The sequence below is a fragment of the Bombus huntii genome, chromosome 5 (genome assembly GCF_024542735.1).
Source record: "Bombus huntii isolate Logan2020A chromosome 5, iyBomHunt1.1, whole genome shotgun sequence".
NCBI classification, from domain to species: Eukaryota; Metazoa; Arthropoda; class Insecta; order Hymenoptera; family Apidae; genus Bombus; species Bombus huntii.
Window position 1 is genome coordinate 5,148,941 of NC_066242.1, and position 22,694 is coordinate 5,171,634.

At 28.4% G+C, this 22,694-nt stretch overlaps 5 protein-coding genes and 1 long non-coding RNA gene across 12 annotated transcripts; 3 read left to right on the forward strand and 3 right to left on the reverse strand.

The window, feature by feature from the left end:
• The first annotated feature begins 298 nt into the window (after positions 1 to 298).
• On the forward strand, positions 299 to 3,320 carry LOC126865509 (GPI mannosyltransferase 4). Its single transcript, XM_050618112.1, has 4 exons — positions 299 to 813; positions 918 to 1,318; positions 1,390 to 1,928; positions 2,014 to 3,320. Exons 1-4 carry the CDS (start codon positions 636 to 638, stop codon positions 2,921 to 2,923), a joined length of 2,028 nt encoding a protein of 675 aa, XP_050474069.1. The 5' UTR covers positions 299 to 635; the 3' UTR covers positions 2,924 to 3,320.
• On the reverse strand, positions 2,973 to 9,648 carry LOC126865504 (histone deacetylase 6). Of its 4 annotated transcripts, none has more exons than XM_050618099.1 (19): positions 9,306 to 9,648; positions 8,609 to 8,782; positions 8,133 to 8,552; positions 7,965 to 8,062; positions 7,700 to 7,873; positions 7,435 to 7,627; positions 7,251 to 7,310; positions 6,971 to 7,060; positions 6,777 to 6,883; positions 6,564 to 6,707; positions 6,376 to 6,482; positions 6,127 to 6,296; positions 5,689 to 6,029; positions 5,104 to 5,299; positions 4,896 to 5,025; positions 4,250 to 4,795; positions 4,015 to 4,181; positions 3,639 to 3,926; positions 2,973 to 3,559 (listed from the first exon to the last, which is right to left on the reverse strand). In XM_050618099.1, the coding sequence occupies exons 1-19, from the start codon at positions 9,306 to 9,308 to the stop codon at positions 3,485 to 3,487; spliced, it is 3,483 nt and encodes a 1,160-aa protein (XP_050474056.1). In that variant the 5' UTR covers positions 9,309 to 9,648; the 3' UTR covers positions 2,973 to 3,484. The 4 variants fall into 4 exon arrangements, with proteins under 4 accessions (XP_050474056.1, XP_050474055.1, XP_050474058.1 ...); XM_050618098.1 differs by having other exon boundaries at positions 9,514 to 9,645; XM_050618101.1 differs by lacking the exon at positions 9,306 to 9,648 and adding an exon at positions 9,096 to 9,227.
• Positions 9,649 to 9,813: 165 nt separating this feature from the next.
• LOC126865513 (N-acetylgalactosaminyltransferase 7) lies at positions 9,814 to 15,371 on the forward strand. 4 transcript variants are annotated; one of them, XM_050618122.1, is made up of 12 exons: positions 9,815 to 10,029; positions 10,587 to 10,717; positions 11,250 to 11,428; positions 11,761 to 11,966; positions 12,043 to 12,209; positions 12,274 to 12,481; positions 12,559 to 12,735; positions 12,818 to 13,061; positions 13,158 to 13,379; positions 13,553 to 13,651; positions 13,732 to 13,857; positions 13,934 to 15,371. In XM_050618122.1, exons 3-12 carry the CDS (start codon positions 11,270 to 11,272, stop codon positions 14,072 to 14,074), a joined length of 1,749 nt encoding a protein of 582 aa, XP_050474079.1. In that variant the 5' UTR covers positions 9,815 to 10,029; positions 10,587 to 10,717; positions 11,250 to 11,269; the 3' UTR covers positions 14,075 to 15,371. The 4 variants fall into 4 exon arrangements, with proteins under 4 accessions (XP_050474080.1, XP_050474079.1, XP_050474077.1 ...); XM_050618123.1 differs by lacking the exon at positions 10,587 to 10,717 and having other exon boundaries at positions 9,814 to 10,029; XM_050618120.1 differs by lacking the exon at positions 9,815 to 10,029 and having other exon boundaries at positions 10,070 to 10,717.
• Positions 15,372 to 15,438: 67 nt separating this feature from the next.
• On the reverse strand, positions 15,439 to 19,117 carry LOC126865525 (adipokinetic hormone/corazonin-related peptide receptor variant I). Its single transcript, XM_050618149.1, has 9 exons — positions 18,605 to 19,117; positions 18,429 to 18,498; positions 17,984 to 18,264; positions 17,303 to 17,451; positions 16,771 to 16,876; positions 16,464 to 16,668; positions 16,250 to 16,373; positions 15,997 to 16,129; positions 15,439 to 15,929 (listed from the first exon to the last, which is right to left on the reverse strand). The coding sequence occupies exons 2-9, from the start codon at positions 18,442 to 18,444 to the stop codon at positions 15,858 to 15,860; spliced, it is 1,086 nt and encodes a 361-aa protein (XP_050474106.1). The 5' UTR covers positions 18,445 to 18,498; positions 18,605 to 19,117; the 3' UTR covers positions 15,439 to 15,857.
• Positions 16,286 to 20,182, forward strand: LOC126865541 (uncharacterized). Its single transcript, XR_007689584.1, has 4 exons — positions 16,286 to 16,412; positions 16,498 to 16,689; positions 19,115 to 19,876; positions 20,007 to 20,182. It is a non-coding gene; the product is annotated as an uncharacterized LOC126865541 (long non-coding RNA).
• LOC126865518 (WASH complex subunit 1-like) lies at positions 20,093 to 22,554 on the reverse strand. The gene is made up of 4 exons (XM_050618128.1): positions 22,239 to 22,554; positions 22,035 to 22,164; positions 21,395 to 21,950; positions 20,093 to 21,277 (listed from the first exon to the last, which is right to left on the reverse strand). Exons 1-4 carry the CDS (start codon positions 22,258 to 22,260, stop codon positions 20,423 to 20,425), a joined length of 1,563 nt encoding a protein of 520 aa, XP_050474085.1. The 5' UTR covers positions 22,261 to 22,554; the 3' UTR covers positions 20,093 to 20,422.
• Positions 22,555 to 22,694: the final 140 nt, after the last annotated feature.

The following is a 22,694-nucleotide window of genomic DNA, read 5'->3' on the forward strand; positions in this document are numbered from 1 at the left end:
AAATCAAAGAGTTCTTTCTTAAAACACAATATTTCTCATTTAATTAAATACACAAAATTACAATGTTTACATGAAATAATACTTTTAAAAGATATTATTACAGTAAATTACATATAACTAAAAAATAAATATACAATTTTATAAAGTTAATTTTTTTTACGTCGTCAATGAATCATAAACAAAATTTAATTTTCATATCAGTCCTGTTTCAAGAAAAAGTAAAATAAATAAGAACAAATTATATGATGTGACATAGATATGTAGTATGAATATGGTCAGACTCTATTCTTTGGTATGATAGTATGCAATACATGCTACAGAGATTCGTACTATAGTTATGTCGTCTCTAACGCTTATAATCTGTGTTGTTCGTTGTATGGTATAATCATATTTTATATGTGCTATAATGCGACAATGCAAGAGGGAATATCATGTTGTAAATATGTTCAAATTAACTATTATTTGATTGAATAAAGATAATGTAATAATACAAAATACTATTTGACTGAAACATATATTATATATCCTCTAATAATCAAAAAATAATGATAATCAAAGAGTCTTACTAATTTCTTTAACCTTGATAAATTGACATCCTGTGAAAAATTGTTGCTCGAGACTGTTTGCTAACAAAAATGCATTTTAAAAATGAATATCGTAGATCCATAGATGAATACAAACCTGCTGTACCGATAAAAAGAAAAATGAGCCTTTATTGGATCTTAGTAATCTTAAGAATCATATTAACTCTTATTCCTCAAACAGGATATATTCATCCTGACGAATATTTTCAATCTATCGAAGTCATATCTGGTAAGTACAATGATGTTATTGTCTAGGAATAACATGATTAATTTATATGTTTATATGTTAATTTATAATATAAACAAATTATGGGGGGAATTTATATTTTGTAGGGGATTATTTTGACATTGATGTCAACAAACCGTGGGAATTTAATTCAACGTTTCCCGTAAGAACTGTTTTAATACCACAAATCATAGTTGGTATGCCATATTCAATTTTGAAGAGACTTTCGAAATATACAGTTTTTTATTTGGGTATATCATTGAAATCGCCATATTTTCTTATATCATCTCCACGTCTGTTAGTGTGTGGCTTATCTTTTATATCAGATTATTGTTTGTATAAAATCTGTTACATATATGGTCAAAATTACAAAATAAGACTGATCATTTATGCCAGTTCCTATGTTATGCTTGTTTATGCCACTCATACATTATCAAATACTATTGAACTGGTGTTAACAGCTTTATTATTATATTATACATCATATTCTATGGCATATTCAGAAAAGGTACTAACATATGTACTATTATGATAAGAATTTATAGACTGGTTCATAAAGTGTAATATTTATCATTTTAGGTAGTTGTTCAAAGTGATTATCTATCAGATAAATATAATGAAGCAAAAACTGGTATAGAAAGAGTAAAATACTACAAACTTAAAACTACATTGCCGCCACATTCTTTAAATCATTGTATAAAAATTGCAACAGTTACTGTGATTGGTATATTCAATAGACCAACATTCATTGCATTTGCCTTTGCTCCTATATTCTTTTGGCTACAGAGAGGTTTAGGTTCAAAAACTGTAGGTTTTGGAGACTTTCATGTTCGAATATTCACCTTCATTGCCTGTGGAATACCTACCACTGTTTTCTTTATTTTAGTTGATAGCTTCTATTTTGGTTATTTAACAATGGCAGAGATAGGTAATCTTGACATTAGCATGAATAACTTTGTGGTAACACCACTGAATTTTCTCAGATACAATTCAAATACTAAAAACCTACAGGATCATGGCTTACATCCTCATTATTTACATTTGATAGTAAATGTACCCCTTTTATATAATATTCTTGGAGTTATTGGCCTTTGTACATTTGGAAAACTATTATACAGGTAAATATCTCAATAGTATTGTTTACAATCAATATTACACAAAAAGTTAATAAATCGAAATAATTAGGACAATTGTCATTTACAGTGGTTTAAAAGCACAATGGTTAAATTTGCCACGAATACAAAGTGTTGTTGGTTTAATGACAACATCTTTTATTACACCTATCATATTATTATCAATATTTCCTCATCAAGAGCCTAGGTTTATTATACCAATATTGTTACCTTTAACTTTTTTGTATGCACCAAATATAAGTCAAACATCAGGAGTTGACACTATCGCACGTATTGCAGAAAATGATGAGTCCTCAAATGCATTTACAACAAGAAATAAGTTGAATAAACTACAGATTTTTTGGTTTATATGTAATATTGTATTAACGTTCTTCTATGGATTTGCTCATCAAGGTGGAGTTTTACCCTTATCATCTCATATAGCAACTGAATTAAAAGCAAAACCAGATCTTACGCATATACATTTATTTACATCTCACACTTATTCTGTACCAACAGCACTTTTACATTTAAGAAATACCAAAAAGACATATGTAAGTAGTGCAAATCATAAGTATAAATTAATAAAAGATTTTTATCTTTATGAACAAGGATCAAAATCTTTAAGAGATGTATGTAATGTTATTGCTTCGAAACTTCGTGAATGTGAATATAAGTATGTCACCAAGAAGGTACCATATAGATTGTATTATGCTCTTCCTGCTACAGATTTGGAAGAGTTTATTTTTATTCAAAATAGTATAAATTTATTCAATTATCATATTGCACATAAATTTTATCCACACATTACAGTTGAAAAATTACCGTTTTCAAAAGCCGTTAAAAATATTACGCGTTTAACAAATCTAACCACATTTTCAGTGAATAGATTGACTGAAATTATGGATAACATACTTGAGGTTTTTCAACAGTTTCAATTGTTATTAATACGAATTGAGTATTTAGTAGATAATAAATATAAAAATATACATATATCATGAAAGGAATTATTATAATTCATAATTACAATACTTTAAATTAATCGTTAAATTAACGTAATACGTATTTATTTACCATTTAGTCAATATAATAAGTACATTTGTTACTATAATAAGAAAAAATATATGATTACTTCATATAATATGAAAACATATTTGTAATTCTTAACAGTAAAGCAATATTATACTTAAAACTTACATTAAACAACTCGTAAGATTATCCTAAATTAGGATCCATATAAGATATTTAAAATATGCATTATTAAAATTTTTAAAAATAAAAGTAAATATATGTACAAAAATTATTTAAACTAAATAATGTTGTAATATTAAAATCAATATGTGTTACATTATAATCTACAATTTCACTTTCAATAAAATTATTTAGTTCCATCTTGAATATACTACTTATTCAATGATTATTATCCTGCATAGAAAAATTTATTTATTTATTTAAACATGATACGGAAATTAAAATGTGTATTTTATAGATTTACAAATATTATAAAATACACAGTGTTAATTATAAATTTTTCTTAAATACATGTTTATTTCAATTATCATTTATATTTCATATGTCCATGGTAATTCCTCATTAAATTTACTTTGATGTGCAGCATTACGCGCGGCAAATAATCGCTATAAACATTATCAAACGTATTGTACAGACAAAATTATAGTAAAATGAATATCTTCAAAAAAATTTATTATAACTTACCACATTATCTATGTATGCCTCACATTTGTAACACCAAACTGATAAATCACTGAAACTTAGGGCCAATGGATGTTCCATTTCTTCAGCGTGTATTAAACCATGTTGATTAATACTACGAGCACAGTGAACAGTATAACACTGTAAACAGATCCAGTTTTCAACATTGCTTTCACATTCTATACATGGTGAATATATATCAATTCCAGAAACTGGTACATCCTTGACACTATCCAAATGTGGACATTCTCGTAAAGGTATCACTGCAAACATGTCTCCATCCACTAATGCCTGTAAAATTGAAAATAAATTCCAATTGTAAAAATCACAATTCATCTTAAATAAATATTTATAATGTCAAAATTTAAATATTAATTACTTGCGAATTTTCCAACAAATAATCATGTAAACTTTTATTTCCAGTCATTTGCGCACTTGCTCTTTCGCCTTGTTCACCACTACTACCAGCAGCAATATTGGTAATATTTTCATCAGAATGTTCTTCTTCTTCATCCTGATTCATGCATTTCTTTGTATACTTGGAACCTATAAAAATAATCCTATACAATAATCCTATACAACATGACTACACATATATTTTTAACCTACCATACCTTCGTCATTATAAGAAGTATTAATTGTCGTATGTGTACATCGCTCATGTACAGATTTAAGAAACTCTTGTAATTTCTCACAATCTTCTTGTGAGGCCACTTTATTTATCAGCTTCCAAGTTGTAAGATTCTTCTGCCTAGTTTGCATTTTTTCTGTTTCTATTTCTTCCAATGCTATCTTAGATTCTGAATGCTTTAATATTTCTTCACTGTCTATAACACGTTCATTTGTCTTTATATGTGGAACTTTGGGCTTAGGAAGTACTCTCTCTTTCGGTAAAGATAAATTAAATACTAAATGCGCCCAATATTGTTTTTGTGTTTTTATAACATTATTTATAGTATGAATAGCGCTCGCGCATGGAGTTTGTCCATTCTCTAATATCGGTAAAGGATCACCAAGCAAAGATTTTGTGCAAATAGCCATTGCATGCGCGACTGAATTAATATTGTAACCTCCTTCAAGACTAAGAATAATACGACCATTAGCTAAAGAAGATAGCCAATGTGTTAAGTGTCCGTACATTTCTGGTGTCACGAAACAACCTTAAAAAAAAAATATTTAAGTTAAATTTATTATTTTAATTATAATATTTAAATATCTAAATTTTTCTCAGTTGTAAAAGACATAAAATTGCATATATACCTCCTAGAGGATCCCCAATACATGCATCAAAACCCGCAGAAACTAAGACTAATTCCGGATTAAACTGATAAGCAATTGGCATTATTATCTGTTGAAATGCTGCTATATATTCTGCATCGCCCATTCCTTTCTATATAACACATAAATAATATATGATGATAAATTTGCTTTAAGTAACTTATTCTATAGCATATTTTTTAAAATCAACCTTATTCCATGGAATGTTAACAGTGAAACCTTCTCCTGATAGAGAACCGACATAAGAGTAATTTGCTCGTTTAGAATTTGGAAAAAAATTGCCATTATCATAACGATGGACAGACATATACAAAATTTTAGGGTCTTCCTCAAAGATGGATTGAGTTCCATTACCATGATGTATATCCCAATCTACTATCAATACTCTGAAAAATTATATTATTCTTTGTACTAAGATTGTACGTTATTAACCATTTGAGTCCCAAGCAGCGCGATCGCGCTGTTTAGATTTTGTGTCGAAATGTCCCAGTACATTTGAACGCTACGGACGATTGACGGTATTTTCTATTTCATTGTTATCTTCCCAATAATTTTTATTGAACAAAACTTGAAGTATTTATAAGCTAATAATACGCATATATAATAATATAGATGTATTTCATAAAATAACAAATATGACGAGCGCTATTGCACCGCTTATTTCTCTTCGCAATCGATTAAGACAAGCGCTATCTGGCTGTTCGGAATTTTTCGACTCTGTTTTTTTCAAAGATCTCTGGGACTCAAACGGTTAAAAGAAAATTAATTATAATACCTTTTTACATGATGAAATTCTACCGCATATCTAGCTGCTACAGCAATATTGTTAAAGATACAAAAACCACATGCTGTATTCTCTGCAGCATGATGGCCTGGAGGCCTAACAATAGCAATACCAGATTGACTTTCTCCATTTAATACGCTATCAACTACTTGTAATAATGATCCAGTTGATATACAGGCACTTGTCCAGGTTTCAGGATGCAAATAAACCGAATTATAAGTTTCTGCCTGCCTTTTTAGCTCTTTTGGTTTTAAGTTTTCTGTATCTTTTATTGAATCTATATATTCTTTTGAATGGACTAATATTAATTCTTCTCTTGTTGCACTTCGTCCCTTTAAAATAATCAACGAACAAAATGTAATATTTCAAATAAAAAATTTAGTGTTAATAAAAGAGATTTAATAATGCAAAGTGAATACATGAACATACCTGTTGCACATAACATCGATCAAGTAAATTGCACTCTTGATATTTTTTATAAATAATATTAATACGATGTGGTTTTTCTGGATGATTATCATTAGACATATCACAATGTTTTAACATTCTATCATCATAAACAATGCACACTTTGTTAGGTGCTTTAGATAAATTAGTAACTAAAGAAAAAATTAAATTTATATAATTTGTTGTTATATATAGGATTAATTATTATTAACTATTAAACTTGATATTTACACTGTATTAATGCATTTAACTGCTTTTCTATCATTTCGATAACTTCTTTATTTTGAGTTGGGTAGCAATTTCGAGTCTCATACACTTCAGGCTTAATATCAGTTCCTCTAAAATAAATATATAAATGGTATTTTTATATAATAATTAAATACAATAAAATTCTTGTTAAAATTAGTTTAATTTCTTACTTGAATGTAACTACCGGTAAATATTGATTAGTACTTCCTCCTTTATTATTTGTTGTACTATTAATACTGTATGTATCTTGGTATTGATAGCATTTCCAATATGGTTTATGTGCATAAATTGTATTTAAAATGGTATCACGTACGCTAAAATCATGTTAAATATAAACGTAATTAATGAATTGCATATGTCATACTAAGAATTCTCAGGTTTACCTTATTGAAGGTAATGTAAGAGTTTCTAACATAGGGCATGGATCACCTAACAAAGTACGTAGTGTTAATGCTGCACTTTCTGCTAATGATTTTAAACAATAACCACCCTGTAACGAGAAATATAATGAAAGCATATTTGAAAGCTATAAATATGCAATAAAAATTTAATAACAAAATGAAAATATATTTTATACCTCCAATATAACAGCAACTTTCCCAGAGGCTAAACTCAATAATGATGATAGTAAATGAGCATAACATGCAGGTGTTAGCAACATTTCACCCTGGATATCATAAAATGAAAACATTGAAATTATTATCTATAATTTATTGATATATATAACAACATTAAATTTATTATATATATCAACCTTTTTGTCTCCAATCACGGAATCAAATCCAGCCGAGACAATCACAAGATCTGAATTAAACTAAGATAAAAAAAAAGTTAACAAGTAATATTTATTATTTTACCTCAGGACAGCCCAACGCTGCATCATATCCAGCTGATACTATTATAAGATCAGGTTGAAACTAGAATAATTAAAATTGGCTTATTTTATATAAATCACATTGAAAATTATATTGATATTTTATACAATATATTTGCATTAATATTACATTATTTGGATTATTATAAATTGCAATAATATACTACCTCATAGGCCATTGGCAATAAAACTTGTTGAAATATGGCTAAATAATCAGCATTGGTCATGCCAGTTTTATTAAGTGGCACATTAAAATTATATCCTTCTCCTAAACCATCTCCAACAAAATGGAAATTAGATTCTCTAAGATTTGGCCAAAATTCTCCATTTTCATAACGGTGAATTGAAAAATAAATTACTCTGTACAGAATTTCCAAGTAATACAAAAATTATTCAAAAACATTTAGAGAAAGTTCGAAAGTATTTACATACCGTGGGTCATTATAGAACATTTGCTGAGTAGCTTGTCCATGGTGTATATCCCAATCAACAATCAAAATTTTACTAGCTAAATTGCTACTTAAAACTTTTTCAGCAGCAATTGCGACATTATTGAAGAAACAATATCCACAATATTCTGATTTCATTGCATGATGTCCTGGTGGCCTGAAATATTTTAAGAAATAAAAAAATATAACTTTCAATTATATTATTATTATTTATTCATTTATGTATCAATCAAGCATTACTACATTACCTTATAATGGCCATACCATTCTGAATTTCTTCTTTGCAAATGCTTTCCACTAAATTTATTGTTGAACCCACAGCTAACAAAGACAATTGATAGGTAGACTAGAACAATTTTAAATAAATCAATATTTAAATCTAACATTTTGATCTTATATTTAAAATAAGTACATACAGGATGTATATAAATGGCATCATATGTTGATGATAATAATTCTAAACTATCTACATCTGTACATTCATCAGTAGCCTTCAAAATATCTATCTGTTCTTGGCTGTGCTTCATTAGTATTTCATCCTCTGAGGCTTGTCTTGGTGTAACGAATTTACATCTATTTATTAAACCTAACTCCTCACATCTCTGCATAACTCTTATCAACCTAGCAGGACATTCTGGATAACTTGGATCCCAAAGGCATTTATGTTCTGTCATAGAACGATCAAATACAATGCCAGTTTCCTTCCTTTTTATATTATATGCATCAATAGCTTTTTGATATATATCATGTACAAAAACATTGTTAGATTTCTTTCTTTGTAATACACGTTGTGTTGCTTCATGTTTAGCTGCTATTAAAGCAGCAGATGGACGAACCTGATTAAATTACACAATTAGTATCAATTGTTATTTTTTCATAAATTTATACTTACATTAAACATTTTTGCAGAATTTTTGGCACTTTTCTTATCTGTCACAGACATAGTATTTTTAATATTTCTATTATTTATCTTCTCTGAATTTTCTATAGCTTTTATTAACTCGATTTCACTGTCTGCTAATTGTTTAACAGCAGAGTATAAATTTTTGCAGATCACAGGATCAGACTGACAGGATCAATTTTATACATGTAATACAAAAAAATAGATGAAAAATAAGTTAATTTTACAAGAATGTATATTGTAGAATAAAACATAGAATAGATCTTTAATTCTGTGTCAAAAGAAGCCTTAATTGCACAATGACATTGTTACTTAAAAATAAAATGAATTTATAGAAAAAATTCAAAGTGATTGAATTTCAATTATAAGTATTATCGCATATATAAATAACACTGATAAATACGAAGAGAAATAATATAATTAAAAACACTACACACGCGATAAAATCTAATGCAAGGATATTTATTTACTAAATTACAAAAATTGTGAAGAAACTAAATGTTGTCAATTTATATATGGATGACGTTATGAGACATATAGCTTAGTATAGACTTGTATAGACTTGTTTAGCTATTTGTTTACCCCTTCCACTTCACCGTATCGTGGCGCACAAAATCCTATCATGTTTGTTTTACTCAAATAATCAACGATAACGAATATATATGATTAAGAAAATTTATCCTCTCACCATTTGTGTTTTTAAGTAACCCCAAAATTTTCAGTAAAGAAGCACTTTAATAGATAATTTCTACAAACAAGTCATGCTCAAAAGAGAAACTTTAGACTTTTGTCAATCAAATCAGATTTATTTTATATGAATCAAATATCTTCATTGTGAAAATGCAGTTGTCCCGACTTTTTTCATTTTTCACTTTCAATTTTATTCTTATACGTACAATTCCAATAAAGACCATTCGAGTTATAGGCGACAATTGAAATTACAGTAATGCCATCATTTAGTCCAAGATAGAATCACGAATTTTGAAAATAAACGAAATCCACATCTGTCGAGTCCAGTTCACACCTAAACATGCATGCAGATATACTGCACCGGTTCGAAGCTGTTCAGTCTTCTGATTGGTCGTCATAACATATTAATGATATTTATAAAATTTTTAGAGATAAAGGAAAGAAAATATTGAGAAGAAAGCGTATTTTATTTTTCCTAACAATCTCCATTCAGTCGTATGACTCGTATGGTTGTATTAGTTTCATAAAAATTCTATGACACTATTCATTTGATGCGAAATATGCAATTGAATAAAAATATTTAATACTAGTTTAATTGAAATCATAGTTATAATGAAAAAGTGTAAAATATTACAATGATTTATAAGTACATATATCAAAAGATTTTACATTGATATATAGTAATTCTTTATGATTTGCTAAAAAGTAGAAATTTTATCCGAGTAAGTATAGCTATCGAGGGAAGTATTTATATGTTCGTTTAGAAAATCTTGGATACTTAAGTAAATAGTTGTAGGTACTATTTCTTCCCGGTTGAAAGTGCTACCGAGATACAAATATTCAATACATTTTTATTTACTTCTATAACTTCATTCCATGTCTAAGTTGAAAGAACTAACAGAGATAACAAAACCAAATTTTAGACAATTAACACAGTATTATTGCATGAAAAATATTTCTTATTTCTAAACGCTTACTGAATTGATTATATTCATTTAATCTTATTTTAGTAATAAAATTTTATAAGTAACTGTATTATATATTATTTAAATTATCATAACAATGTGTCAAGCATTCATCGTATGCAATTTTACGATGTTTATGTAATAAAACTTTAATAGATGCTATATATTTCTCAATAATGCAATGCAATATAAACTATGTAAATATTATAGGATTTGCATTTCTTTGATTAACAAGATAACATTTGTAAATTTATTAATTTGTATAATGAAAAAATAGTATGTGGTTTTCAGAGAATACATTTTTTTTCAAATAGCGTACAATGTTTCCACCAAGTTCGTACAATACCAATGAACGCCAGATAGCGATATTTTAATCAATTTTTTGATTGAAATTTAAAAATGTCGAACGCATATTGGTTTATGCGAAAGTAGAAGATAGAAGCATGTAAGTACATATGTATTTATATACACTCTTCCCGTACATATGTATGTAAGTAAGTACTTAAGTGTGTGCAAAAGACACGTTGGCTGTGGTGTGAAGCAACGTAGCTTCAGATTCTTTGAATAATGATTCGGTTTATTATGATATAATTTTTAATATCATTGTAATATATTCAAAAGATTAATTTACTGAAATATACATATTCTATTTCATATGTTTATGTATTTTTAATTGAGGTAATTAAAGATATTTTCTTTTTAGCTCTTTACTACAATATTTCAACAAATATTTAGATTGTGTAGTGATTAAATGAGTATTGAAGCAATAACACTATTTTAAGTTTTAATTTTTTAATTATTTTCAGCTATGTACGTTGCATACTTCGTTTTCTCCTCTTTATCAGTTATTTTTGTCATGTACCCAAAGATTATTTTTTATTTTATATTTATGTAGATTTCTCAATATATAATGAGATAAATTCTCCGATTATAATGTTATGAATTATAAAAATGTTATTGCCAAATTTTTATTTCAGGTGTGATTATCTTAAACAAAATGAGAATTGTACAGCTCAGGCGAAATCGTCTTTTCAGTATTATTATCTGTAGCATATTTTTGCTTTACACATTGTATATTGTTATAAACTTTTTTTCTGACAAGCCTATTAACAATTTAAAGGAATATTGGTCAGATAGTCTAAAATCAGTTAAACGGGTAAATATAATATTAAATTATTTTTATACTATATAAACATAATTTTTTAAACATAAAAGTATCAACATCCTATTAAAAGCAATCTTGTCTTAAGCTAAATTACAAAAATGAACTGTAATAATTTATTCATTGAAATTTTCTCATATAAATGACTAATAATATAAGTATGTCACCTATAGTATATTATACTTAGCATAGTATGATAAAGATACATTCAAAACAATAATTACATTTAAAAAAGGAACTAAAGGAAGAAATTCTATTAAAGTAAAGGATAAAATGTTTTTTATACTTTTATATAAATGTATTTTATATGAACTACTATTCTATAGGTACCAGTTCTATCAAAAGAGCTTGGTAATTTTGAACTCAAGCATGTATCAATTAGAAGTGGACCTGGAGAAGGAGGGAAACCTTATATCCTTAGGGATGATCAACAGAATGATGTTCAACAATCAGAAATAGATTACGGCATGAATATGGTGTGCTCGGATGAAATTTCATTAGATAGATCGATCCTTGATACAAGAATGCCTGAGTAAATCAATATTGCTACAATTAAACATTTTATAACAGTAATATTTAAACTAGATTTTCACTTATTCTGTTTACAGATGTAAACACTGGAATTATCCAGAAGTACTCCCCCGAACTAGTGTAATTATAGTATTTCATAATGAAGGTTGGTCTGTATTACTGAGAACTGTCCACAGTGTGATAAATCGTACTCCCCCACAATTTTTAGAAGAAATTTTACTTGTAGATGACTTTTCTGATAAAGGTGAATAGCAGTAATATGGTAAGAGTATCAAAATAAAAGTAATAACAAGTATGTATTTTTATAGATAATTTAAAAGGAGATTTAGATTCATATATAGAACGGTGGGAAGGTAAAGTAAAATTAATAAGAAATGATAAAAGAGAAGGTTTAATAAGAACGAGATCACGTGGTGCACGTGAAGCTAAGGGTGAAGTTATAGTGTTTTTGGATGCACATTGTGAAGTTAATGTTAACTGGTTACCACCTCTCTTAGCCCCAATAGCTGTTGATAGGTAATTTTTTATCAAATAATAAATTCTCTATTATTCATCTGAAAGTTAATTTATTAAAATCTTTTAAATATTTCTAGAACTGTGATGACAGTTCCTATTATCGATGGCATTGACCATAAGACCTTTGAGTATCGACCTGTGTATCAAGAAGGACATTTATATAGAGGTATTTTTGAATGGGGAATGCTGTATAAAGAAAATGAACTTCCTGCACGGGAGAAAAAATCTCGACCTTATAACAGCATGCCATACAAGTAACTCACATTTTAAAAAATATTCTTTGACATGTAGAATGAAGTTATTTTACATTCATATATCAGGAATAATTCATTTCAGGTCTCCTACTCACGCTGGTGGCTTATTTGCGATAAATCGTGAATACTTTTTGTCGTTGGGTGGATATGATGACGGATTGCTTGTGTGGGGTGGAGAAAACTTTGAGTTATCATTTAAAATATGGCAATGTGGGGGAAATATTCTTTGGGTACCATGTTCGCACGTTGGTCATGTGTATAGAGGGTTTATGCCCTATACATTTGGAAAATTGGCTCAAAAAAAAAAAGGACCGCTGATAACCATAGTAAGTAAAACATTTTTATGGGTATAAATTAATTTGAAGGATATAAAATAACATATGATTTAATATAAATTTATAAAAATCGTTAACTCTTTCTAGAATTATAAAAGAGTTGTTGAAACTTGGTTTGATGATAAATATAAAGAATTCTTTTATACAAGGGAACCACTAGCGCAATTGCTTGATCATGGTGATATATCAGAGCAATTAGAATTTAAAAGAAGGAAAAGGTGTAAAAGTTTTCAATGGTATATGGAAAATGTTGCTTATGATGTTTTCGATAAATTTCCCGAATTACCACCTAATATTCACTGGGGAGAGGTAATAATAACAATATCTATCGCCTATAATTTTTTGTTCTATTATGTTCTATAATTTTTTATGTTATATTATGTTCTATAATTTTTTATGTTATATTATGTCGTAATTTTTTATGTGTGTTTCTACATGTCACTGAATTTTTTCTTCTCTTTTTATTTTCCTTTTAATCTTAGTTGCGAAACATAGCGACAGGAATGTGTTTGGATACAATGAGTCATTCGCCTCCTAGTTTAATGGCTACTACTGATTGTCATGGATTTGGTAATAATCAGGTAATTTTTTACTTTTTATATCTCTTTTTAAGCAAAATTCTTTATTTATGAATTATGATTTATATAGTTTCATTTTTCAGTTAATTAGATTAAACGCTAAAGGTCAATTAGGTGTCGGAGAACGATGCATATCTGCTGATAGTCAAGGAGTGAAATTCGTATTTTGCCGGTTAGGGACTGTAGATGGTCCATGGCAATACGATGAGGTAAATGTCAATAAATATGTTACCATTTTATTGCCCAATTTTTTATTTTATTATAAATGATATATTACTTTTGCAGAAAACGAAGACGCTTTTACACAGAGTGCACAAGAAGTGCATGGCACTTCATCCTCAAACTCAACAGTTATCACTAATGCCATGTGATATCAATAATACGTATCAACAGTGGTCTTTCCATCAAATTCATCCAAAGTGGTGAAGAAACGTAAGTACTGGTGCTGTTTGCATATGAGACGTTTCATGCTGAATTAAACTATACTCATTAAAGACTTTTGGCAAAAATCTATCTATGCATTGACTATTCTTTTATACAAAAAATTGTGTTTACGATACATGGTGTTTTATATTTCCCTACTATAAATAACTCGAATATTTGTGCAAAATCAAAAATGCGTAAAAATCATATTGTAAATTTTTCTTTAAAATTTACTTTAAAATAACAGTTATAAAATACTTATATAAAAAATAGGGCTGTAAAATCTTAACAGCGCTAAAATAAGACTTATATTGTCATTTGAAACCGTAAATAAGTCATGATCATTAATGAAATGAAGAAACTGCTCATTTTGATACAATTTCAATGAAACTGTTTTAATATAATACAATAACATAATTTATTAAAATACTTAATTCTTTCATATATTCATATAACTTCCTATAATGCCAAGTATATTGACACGTCATGGTTTGTCTTATCTTATCTTAGATAAATTTAAGTTCGCTCCTAGTTTATCTATTTTTTGAGTAGTAGAATAAGATTAGTAAAATCACTTTCTTTAAATAAAGGTTCCCTATATCTGCTCGAAATAAAAAAGAGATTGCTGCACACATTCGCGTATCCACCGATCGTGCAAAATGCTTACAAATGTTTGTGAGCATTTAGAGATGTTAGCAAATATTGGTGGTGAATATTTATTAAATATCGCTCAAATACTAATAAATAAGGATAGATAAAGCTAGTTTTTGAAGACAATAGTAGTCTTGTCTCTTCATCGTGCCTTTGTTTGTTTGATAGTTGTGATTTATAAGAAATCCACAACCACATGAGGTGCTATTCGTGTGGACAATACTGGTTTAGGATCTTATTATATTTCTTCTGTCGAAATTATTGGAAAGAATTTACAAATGTTAGTAAATATTTGCGTGCATACGTGTTCCATCTGTGCATTGACTGGTTAATAGGCTTGCAAACGTTTATAAACTATTAGCGTGATTGGTGGACATGCGTCTTAAACGGTTGCAAGGAATGTATATGTTTTAATCATTTTAGAGTGCATTTCGCTTAAATTATCGATATAATATGAGAATGTGTGCTTCCGTTTTCGACTGATTCTTCTTAAGAGAGCATGTTACTGATGTAGTTTTGTAATGGTTTTTAATTTTTTAAAACACACTTTCAGGCAAGAAGTTACTTAGCATAATGTAAAAAAATAAAAGGAATGTCTTATCACAAGTTATGTACTAATAAAATAAAGTAAATATATAATTTGTAATAATTCTCTGTTTTTTCTGTGACTGTTAAATCTTTATGTCAATTATATGAAGAACTATCAATTTTATTAATATTTTTTATTGTAAGAAAATAACTTTATTTAAATTTCATACAAATGAGTGAATAAATAGTATTGTTACTTTAGAGAAGTTTAATAATTTAATTATTATTTTAAATATATACAGGTGCTTAAGGTTGTAAGGGACTTGGAAATCCAAGCTTCAGGACGGATTGGAAAGATTCGGGCAGGATCTCACCCGAATTCTTCCGATTCATCCCGAACCTGTATTCTCAGATATTCGAATCCAACCCTATTGTAAGAATAACTTACAACATATTTGGTCTTCATCCAAAAAAGCTATTAATATTTAGTACTTAATTATAGCAAATATCATTTTCTGAAGTATATGGTCAATCACAGTTAAGTTTGATATTGAGGACTAGACTTAACTTACAATTCTAATTAACATCTCTTACAGAAAAGTAAACGTTAATCAAGAAGCTTGAGTGACAGTGACAATGGAGTGACTCGAGTTTCTATAGTAGTTGGTCTTACAGATGTCTGAAATAACATTAAATTATATAGATATCTATTTATATAGTTATCGAGTAGAAGAAGAAATATTTACCTTATTACGATCTCTAATATTAAATGCACCATAAACAATAGGATTCATGCAGGAGTTTGTACATGCGAATAGAAAGAGACCTTTCTGGATTCGTTGATCAACTTTATATGCTGAATTTCGATCAATCCAATACCTATACATTTAGATATATTTTTTTTTCAATGTCAGATAGACTTATGTATATAATATAGGATACTTTAGGATTCAATGTCCTAATACATATGTTTTCCTATTAACGAGTAATAGCACTTACCAAAGACTCATTACGTAATATGGTGTCCAGCAAATAAAGAATACAGCAACAATGATCACCGTCATCTTTAATGTTCGTATTTTCGCTCGTGTAAGAAAAGCCATAGAAGAACGACGAATTTTATCTGAAATTCGTTAACCATTTACTATTTCATGAAAAATAAGTAAATTGTTTTCTGATTTTATAAGAATTTACTAAAATTTATATATATTACCTTCGCTATTTTTCGATCTTCTGCATATTTCCAGTAAAATGTTCGCGTAGGTGTATATTATTACGACAAGGGGAAACCAATACATCATGATCATTCCAAAGAGAGAATAAGTTATTTCGTGAGTATATGTTGGAAATGCATTAAACGTGACACACTGTGAATACCATGTGATATTTGGATGAGTTTCCAGGTGAAATACTAGCATCTAAGGAAGAAAAAGATTACGGTAGATATACTATGTGTATTTTGAACTAAATTAGAAATTGTAAGATTCTCCACTTTTATCAGTTATTTATAATTATCATACCTGAGGCATTGAACACAAGACAGATCCCACCCAAGCGAAGCATAACAAAATTTTTCCTCTTCTATTAATATACCACAATTGCAATGGTTTTATTATTGCATAATATCTGAAATTAGAAAATTTAATATTTTTCAGTAATATTTTATTTCAATTTTGTAAAAAATTATTAAAAATTTAACTATGATGCCACTAAAAATAGAATTCATTATTACTTTATTTTTTATTTCATTGCCTTATCCATGAATTTATGAAATGTAAAAGCAGATCAATAGTATATGAGAATTTCTTTTTTATAACTATTTTTTATATTTATAATAAATTATAATATATAATATATAAACAATGTAAGTTTTACATTTGTAATTTTTTGTATAGAAAAATTTAAAAATTAGTTGATTCAACAATTGAGAGCTACAAAAAAGAAATGCGACGTAAGCTTCCTAAAATGGTCAGTACAATTTTTTTACTATATTGAGTGAGAAAAGAAAGAAAAAATAGAAAAAATAAGATTGCTTTAAAAAATTAAACTGACCTGTCTATACTTATGCATGCCAGAATGAAAGATGATAAGTACAGACCGAACATCCTAAAAAAAGCCATTATTCGGCACATCGCGTCTCCTGCTTTCCAGGAGACTGTGACCGCCCAACCGATTTCGAGTGGCATCATTAAAAAAGTTACCTGAAAATTGTTTCAGGTTAATACAATTTCATTTAATAAAACTTATTTCTATGTAGTATGTATTTTCCTCCTTCTATTTATTTATAAAAGATATTAAACTAGTTCGATTATTTTGAATGGAAAATACTCTGTACACAGATCATTGATTTACGTAGCATTATTGCATGGTATTAATGTTTGTTAATACATAGAGGCAAATTGTACGTAGTATCTTACCTTACTTTTATTTTATAGTCTATCTATGGTATGTGTCGGTAGTGAAATTTTTAACGATATAATTGTTACGATATTAGCTTGTAATTACGAACGCGTTAATTAATTTTCTCAAGAAAAATTACCATAATTAATCTACTACTACATTACGAAAAATTAAGGGATCACTAGATTTTCATGCAAAAAGTTATCGATCTTCGAAAAATTTAGTTATAAATTACAAACCAAAGCTATTGCAATTATAATGCAATTATAATTAAAGTTTATTATAATATTTCAATATTGATAAAGAGAGAAGAATATACTAAATTATACTTACAAGTAGATCAGCGATCGCAAGATGCATTAACATCGTGTGTATCCTCGATTTGGATACACGTTTGCGACGCATAATTAATACTAACACCGTCGTGTTTCCGATTGCAGATATTATCATTAACACGCTGTAAAAGACAATACTAACAATGTGGCCTTCGTTGAAACGCATATCAATCGGCAATTCCACTTCATTCGAAATATTTGCCCGCGAATTGGACAGTTCCATAGAACTAATCGTTTTTATTCCATTTTCCATAATGTATCTCAATACTTTTAGAAATTCTGGTATCAAATGAATTGATAAATAATTAATAATTAAATTTGGAATTATATTTGGAATTTAAAAATTATTATAAAAACACGACGAATTAATACCAAATTAGAAAGAAATGATGACCTTATAAATGATTAAAAAAAGAATTTATCTTAATAGAATATAGCTTTACCTTGATAATAAACCATAAAGTAAAAATTATTTTAGTAAATGAAATGTCTTCTTTTATTTTCTACATTTCCCTAAAATCAGAATTCACGTACGATCGGAACCTCTTAAAACAAAGTTTTATCATAACTGATTTCTACAAAAATATAACAAGTCAAATATTTAAAACTGAAATGGTACCAAGATGATAAAGAAGAAAAATGCAAGCACAGATAAAGAATGACCATTGAACAGCCAGAGTTTTAGCGTTATCGTTTTACCCAAAGCTTTCTCAAATTAATGATTTTGTAACTCATACAATTATATCATCAGTATACAGATGTAGAAGTGTGCAAAACTAATAAAAAAAGAAGTAGTCAAATAACGAGAGATACGTTGTAATATCAAGAATTATGAAGATTAATCTTCATCATACATTTCGTTCGTCATGTGTAAAATGTGTGCACCCTTAATTTTTGCAGTAATTAATACGAATTACAAATACATATTATGTCATTCGTTCTCTTCTATCATAACACCATACATCTTACACTTTAATCCATTCTGTTGTTCAAATATCAACAGCGTTTGATACCGATATCGATAAATTCATTATTCATTTGTACGACACTTTGGACTGCGACTATAACAAAAATCACTCCCCATTTTTTGTTCAAATTCAATTGCAATTAATTTGATTAATTTTTTCAGATCCTTTCAAATTAATTCGTCTCTGATATTTTAATGAACGTAGAAATGATTGTCTTCTTCTTCTTAAATACATAATGCCATGAAGTATGTTTTAATGTCCCAACATTTTCTACCAAAATTTCGAATCTTTTAAATCTTTTTAATTGTGGATTTTTAAATTAATTATTCACTTTAATATAATATTTAGTTTTTAGTTAATCAGAAAGATTTTATTGATAAAACACCGTTCAAAATTTATCCATTGTTCCAACAATTTTTTCTATATCTTCTTTTATAAATAATTCTCATTTTCTCGGTTAAACTCGGTTTCACTATCTTAAATTTTCAACACACGTGGATCAAAGTAATACATGCTTAAACAACGTATGAATAAGAAAATTTAAACAGAATATGACACTCCTTCGAAAACTGGTACGTAGTTCATATTATATAGTTTATAACAATGTTTGCGAGATAAAAGTTATCTATTTGTAAAGAATGGCAAAAATAAGACGAAAATTAACTTGTAAAGTTAAATCACAATTTAACTAAGAATTTAAAGCTTAAATGAATTTAATAAAGAGATGATAACTGAAATATCAAAGACAGGAACATCCAAGCAAAAACTGCAAATTCCATGGTGCAACTAACATTTATAAACCTACAGACGATTGGTCCGCTAATCTAGGGTCAAGTGTTAAATCAAAACCGATAAGAATACGCTGTTATTATGTTACTGTCGAATGCTGATGACAATAACGAAGATTCCATTTTAGAAAAATGGTAAAATTCTATTAGAATTTATTTTTAATTCAATTAATTGTCTTTACTATTACTAAAGACACCCAGGAACCCTTTTAATTCCAACTTTGGGCATTATTTTCACCACATGTAATTAAGTATTCTTTTTTAGGATTATGTGAAGAAGATTAAAAGATAAAACAAGAGCAAAGTTCAATGGAGGGAAAAATTGTCAAAAAACTTTAATGTACATAAATGTACAAGTTTTTAAAATTGAAATTATTTAATGAAATCGTTAATAAAAATTACAAAAAATGAATTTGAAATATAATTATTAAAAATAATGAATTCAATGTATAATTTTAGATCTTTTCTGCATAATATATGTATATATACAATTAACAAATATACAAACACTAACATGTTTTACAAAATTAGATTATTTTATAACATAAATTCTATTTTGTTATAAATTTCCCAAGTAAGTTTCCAATAATTTATGAATGGAACTATACATGAAATGTTAAATATGATAAGTGAATGAAATTTGAATTAGAAACTGTACATAATTAACAATATCGAGTAGCGTTACTCGTCCCAATCATCGGTATCTGGTTGAGAGTCATACTCGCTGGTGGCCGAATTTCTATCTGACGCAACTGCATCGCTTGGTTTGGGAGGAGGAGGAATCAAGCTGGACATTCTTTCGAGAGCACTACCTCCGGACCCAGCGATTCCCTTCCTTCTGAGTGCTAATTTTGCGTGCAAATCAGCCATTAAATCTCCTCCAACGGATGCAGAGGACCAACGATTTCCTTCTTTTTCCTCTGGTGGTACAGTATGTCTCAGTTTCGCCCTTCCTATACCACCAGCGTTGCGAATAGCTTCCATTAAATTAGATCTGACATCCGGTTTGATTGCTTTATTCAGATCCTTAACAATTTTCTTTTTGTCTGAATCTTTAGTTTGAGATTCAGGAATGGTTGTTTTGGATTCAGCTGGAGGCAGTGGCGGTGGAGGCGGTGGAGGAGAAAGAGGTGGCGGTGGTAGTGGCGGTGGCGGTGGCGGTGGTATCGATGGATCTAACAACGATGAGACTAATGAGGAACGGCTATCAGTCTTAGAGTTCGAAGAAGCAGAAGTCGACGTGTCTGATGCGATCAAGGGAGGAGGAGGAGGTGGTGGAGCAGGCTCAGTAGAATCTTTTGAGAAATCGGTATCGGCAAAGCCAGGTAAGTTTGGGATAGTTCGGTCATGTTTTGTACTCGAATCCTTCTCGTCTATTGTTGATGTTGGAGTTGGTAGATCAAGCCGAACGGTAGGAGTGGTTACTGCTGAGGAAGGTGCAATAGGACTTTGAGAATTAAAATCTAAAACGAATTTTTCATCGTCTACAATTCCAGGTAGATCCGGAAGTATTAGCGGCACATTTATCTGTGGCACCTGTATGATAGAATATTTCATGTGACCATATGTTCTGTATATGTTCTTCTTTACATTTTATAAGTAATATATTGTAATTAAACAATATTAAAATTAAATTTTAATAAAAGATCTTACCTCTCCTAAGGTTGGTGTATATAGATAACTACTAGATAAATCCATTTCTGATGATAACCATGGTTGTATAATTGAATCTGGTGCATCTTCTATTTGCTGTTTGTCATTTAATTTGTGGGAAGTCTGTTTAGTAGATATCTTATATGGATTGTCCATACTACTGAACAATAGAGAATTGATCGAAGATAATTCAAAAGGGAATGTCACTTCGTTGTTATCTGTATAAAGTTCTTTATTAGATTTAGATCGAACATGATAAAATTGTAGCTTTTCTTGCAGATTATTATTTGATACATATTGGCCATCTTCTGTTTTACAATTAGAAGATAGATATGTTTCAGGAATATCTCTTATAGGTACAGAACATTTGTAAACTTTTGGTATCTTATTGATATCATCACACTGAGGCGGTATAGCCAATTCATATTCTTTGTATGTGTGACTAGCAGGATACCTTGCAGCAGAAAACATTTTTACAGCTTTTAAATTTAAGTTAGTTTGTAAATATTTTAATCGATCTTGAAGTTTTGTGGCCCTATCTTTAACATTTGACAATCTAGAAAAAAAATGTATTAACATTTTTGTATAAATTAAAAAAATTTTAATTCCTAAAATATTTAGTAATATAGAAGAAAAGTACCTTTGACCATTTTGAAAAAGCCTTTTATCAATAGACTCAAATATATAATTAACAGCAGAATCTAGATTGTCGAGAGCTTCTGCTATTTGAACTATTGTTTCCTCGTGCCTTAAATTATCAGGAATAACACCTAAATATAAAATTTAAATAAAATGTTTATTTTTTTATATTTTTCCTCTTATATATATAAATTAATTTATTTACCAATTTCAGTTCGGTTTGGCATTGTTAATGTTTTTTAATAATATGTATATTTTCTTAACTCAATAAAAAATCATATTATGTTCCATTGCAGCATAATACACACACATAATTACGTTAACATTTAGCCACATACAAAACATTTTACATAGATTAAATTTTTAGTACACTTATCATCACCAGTTAACCTGATCCATACAATCGTATGATAATCAAAATAAATTTAATAGTTCTTTTGGAAAGTTTACATGTAGATTTACACGTAGATCTGCCAGTAATTATTTTTACGAAGTGTTCATGTATGTGACAACTAAATAGAATGCAATGGTCTTTTTTTACATAAAAGAGAATAATATATTATTTACATTTTTTATGCCATAAAAAATATTCGATATTATGGAATAAATAAACATTCATTATGCTAACATCTCAATGATAAAACTATTGTGTATCTGCCTT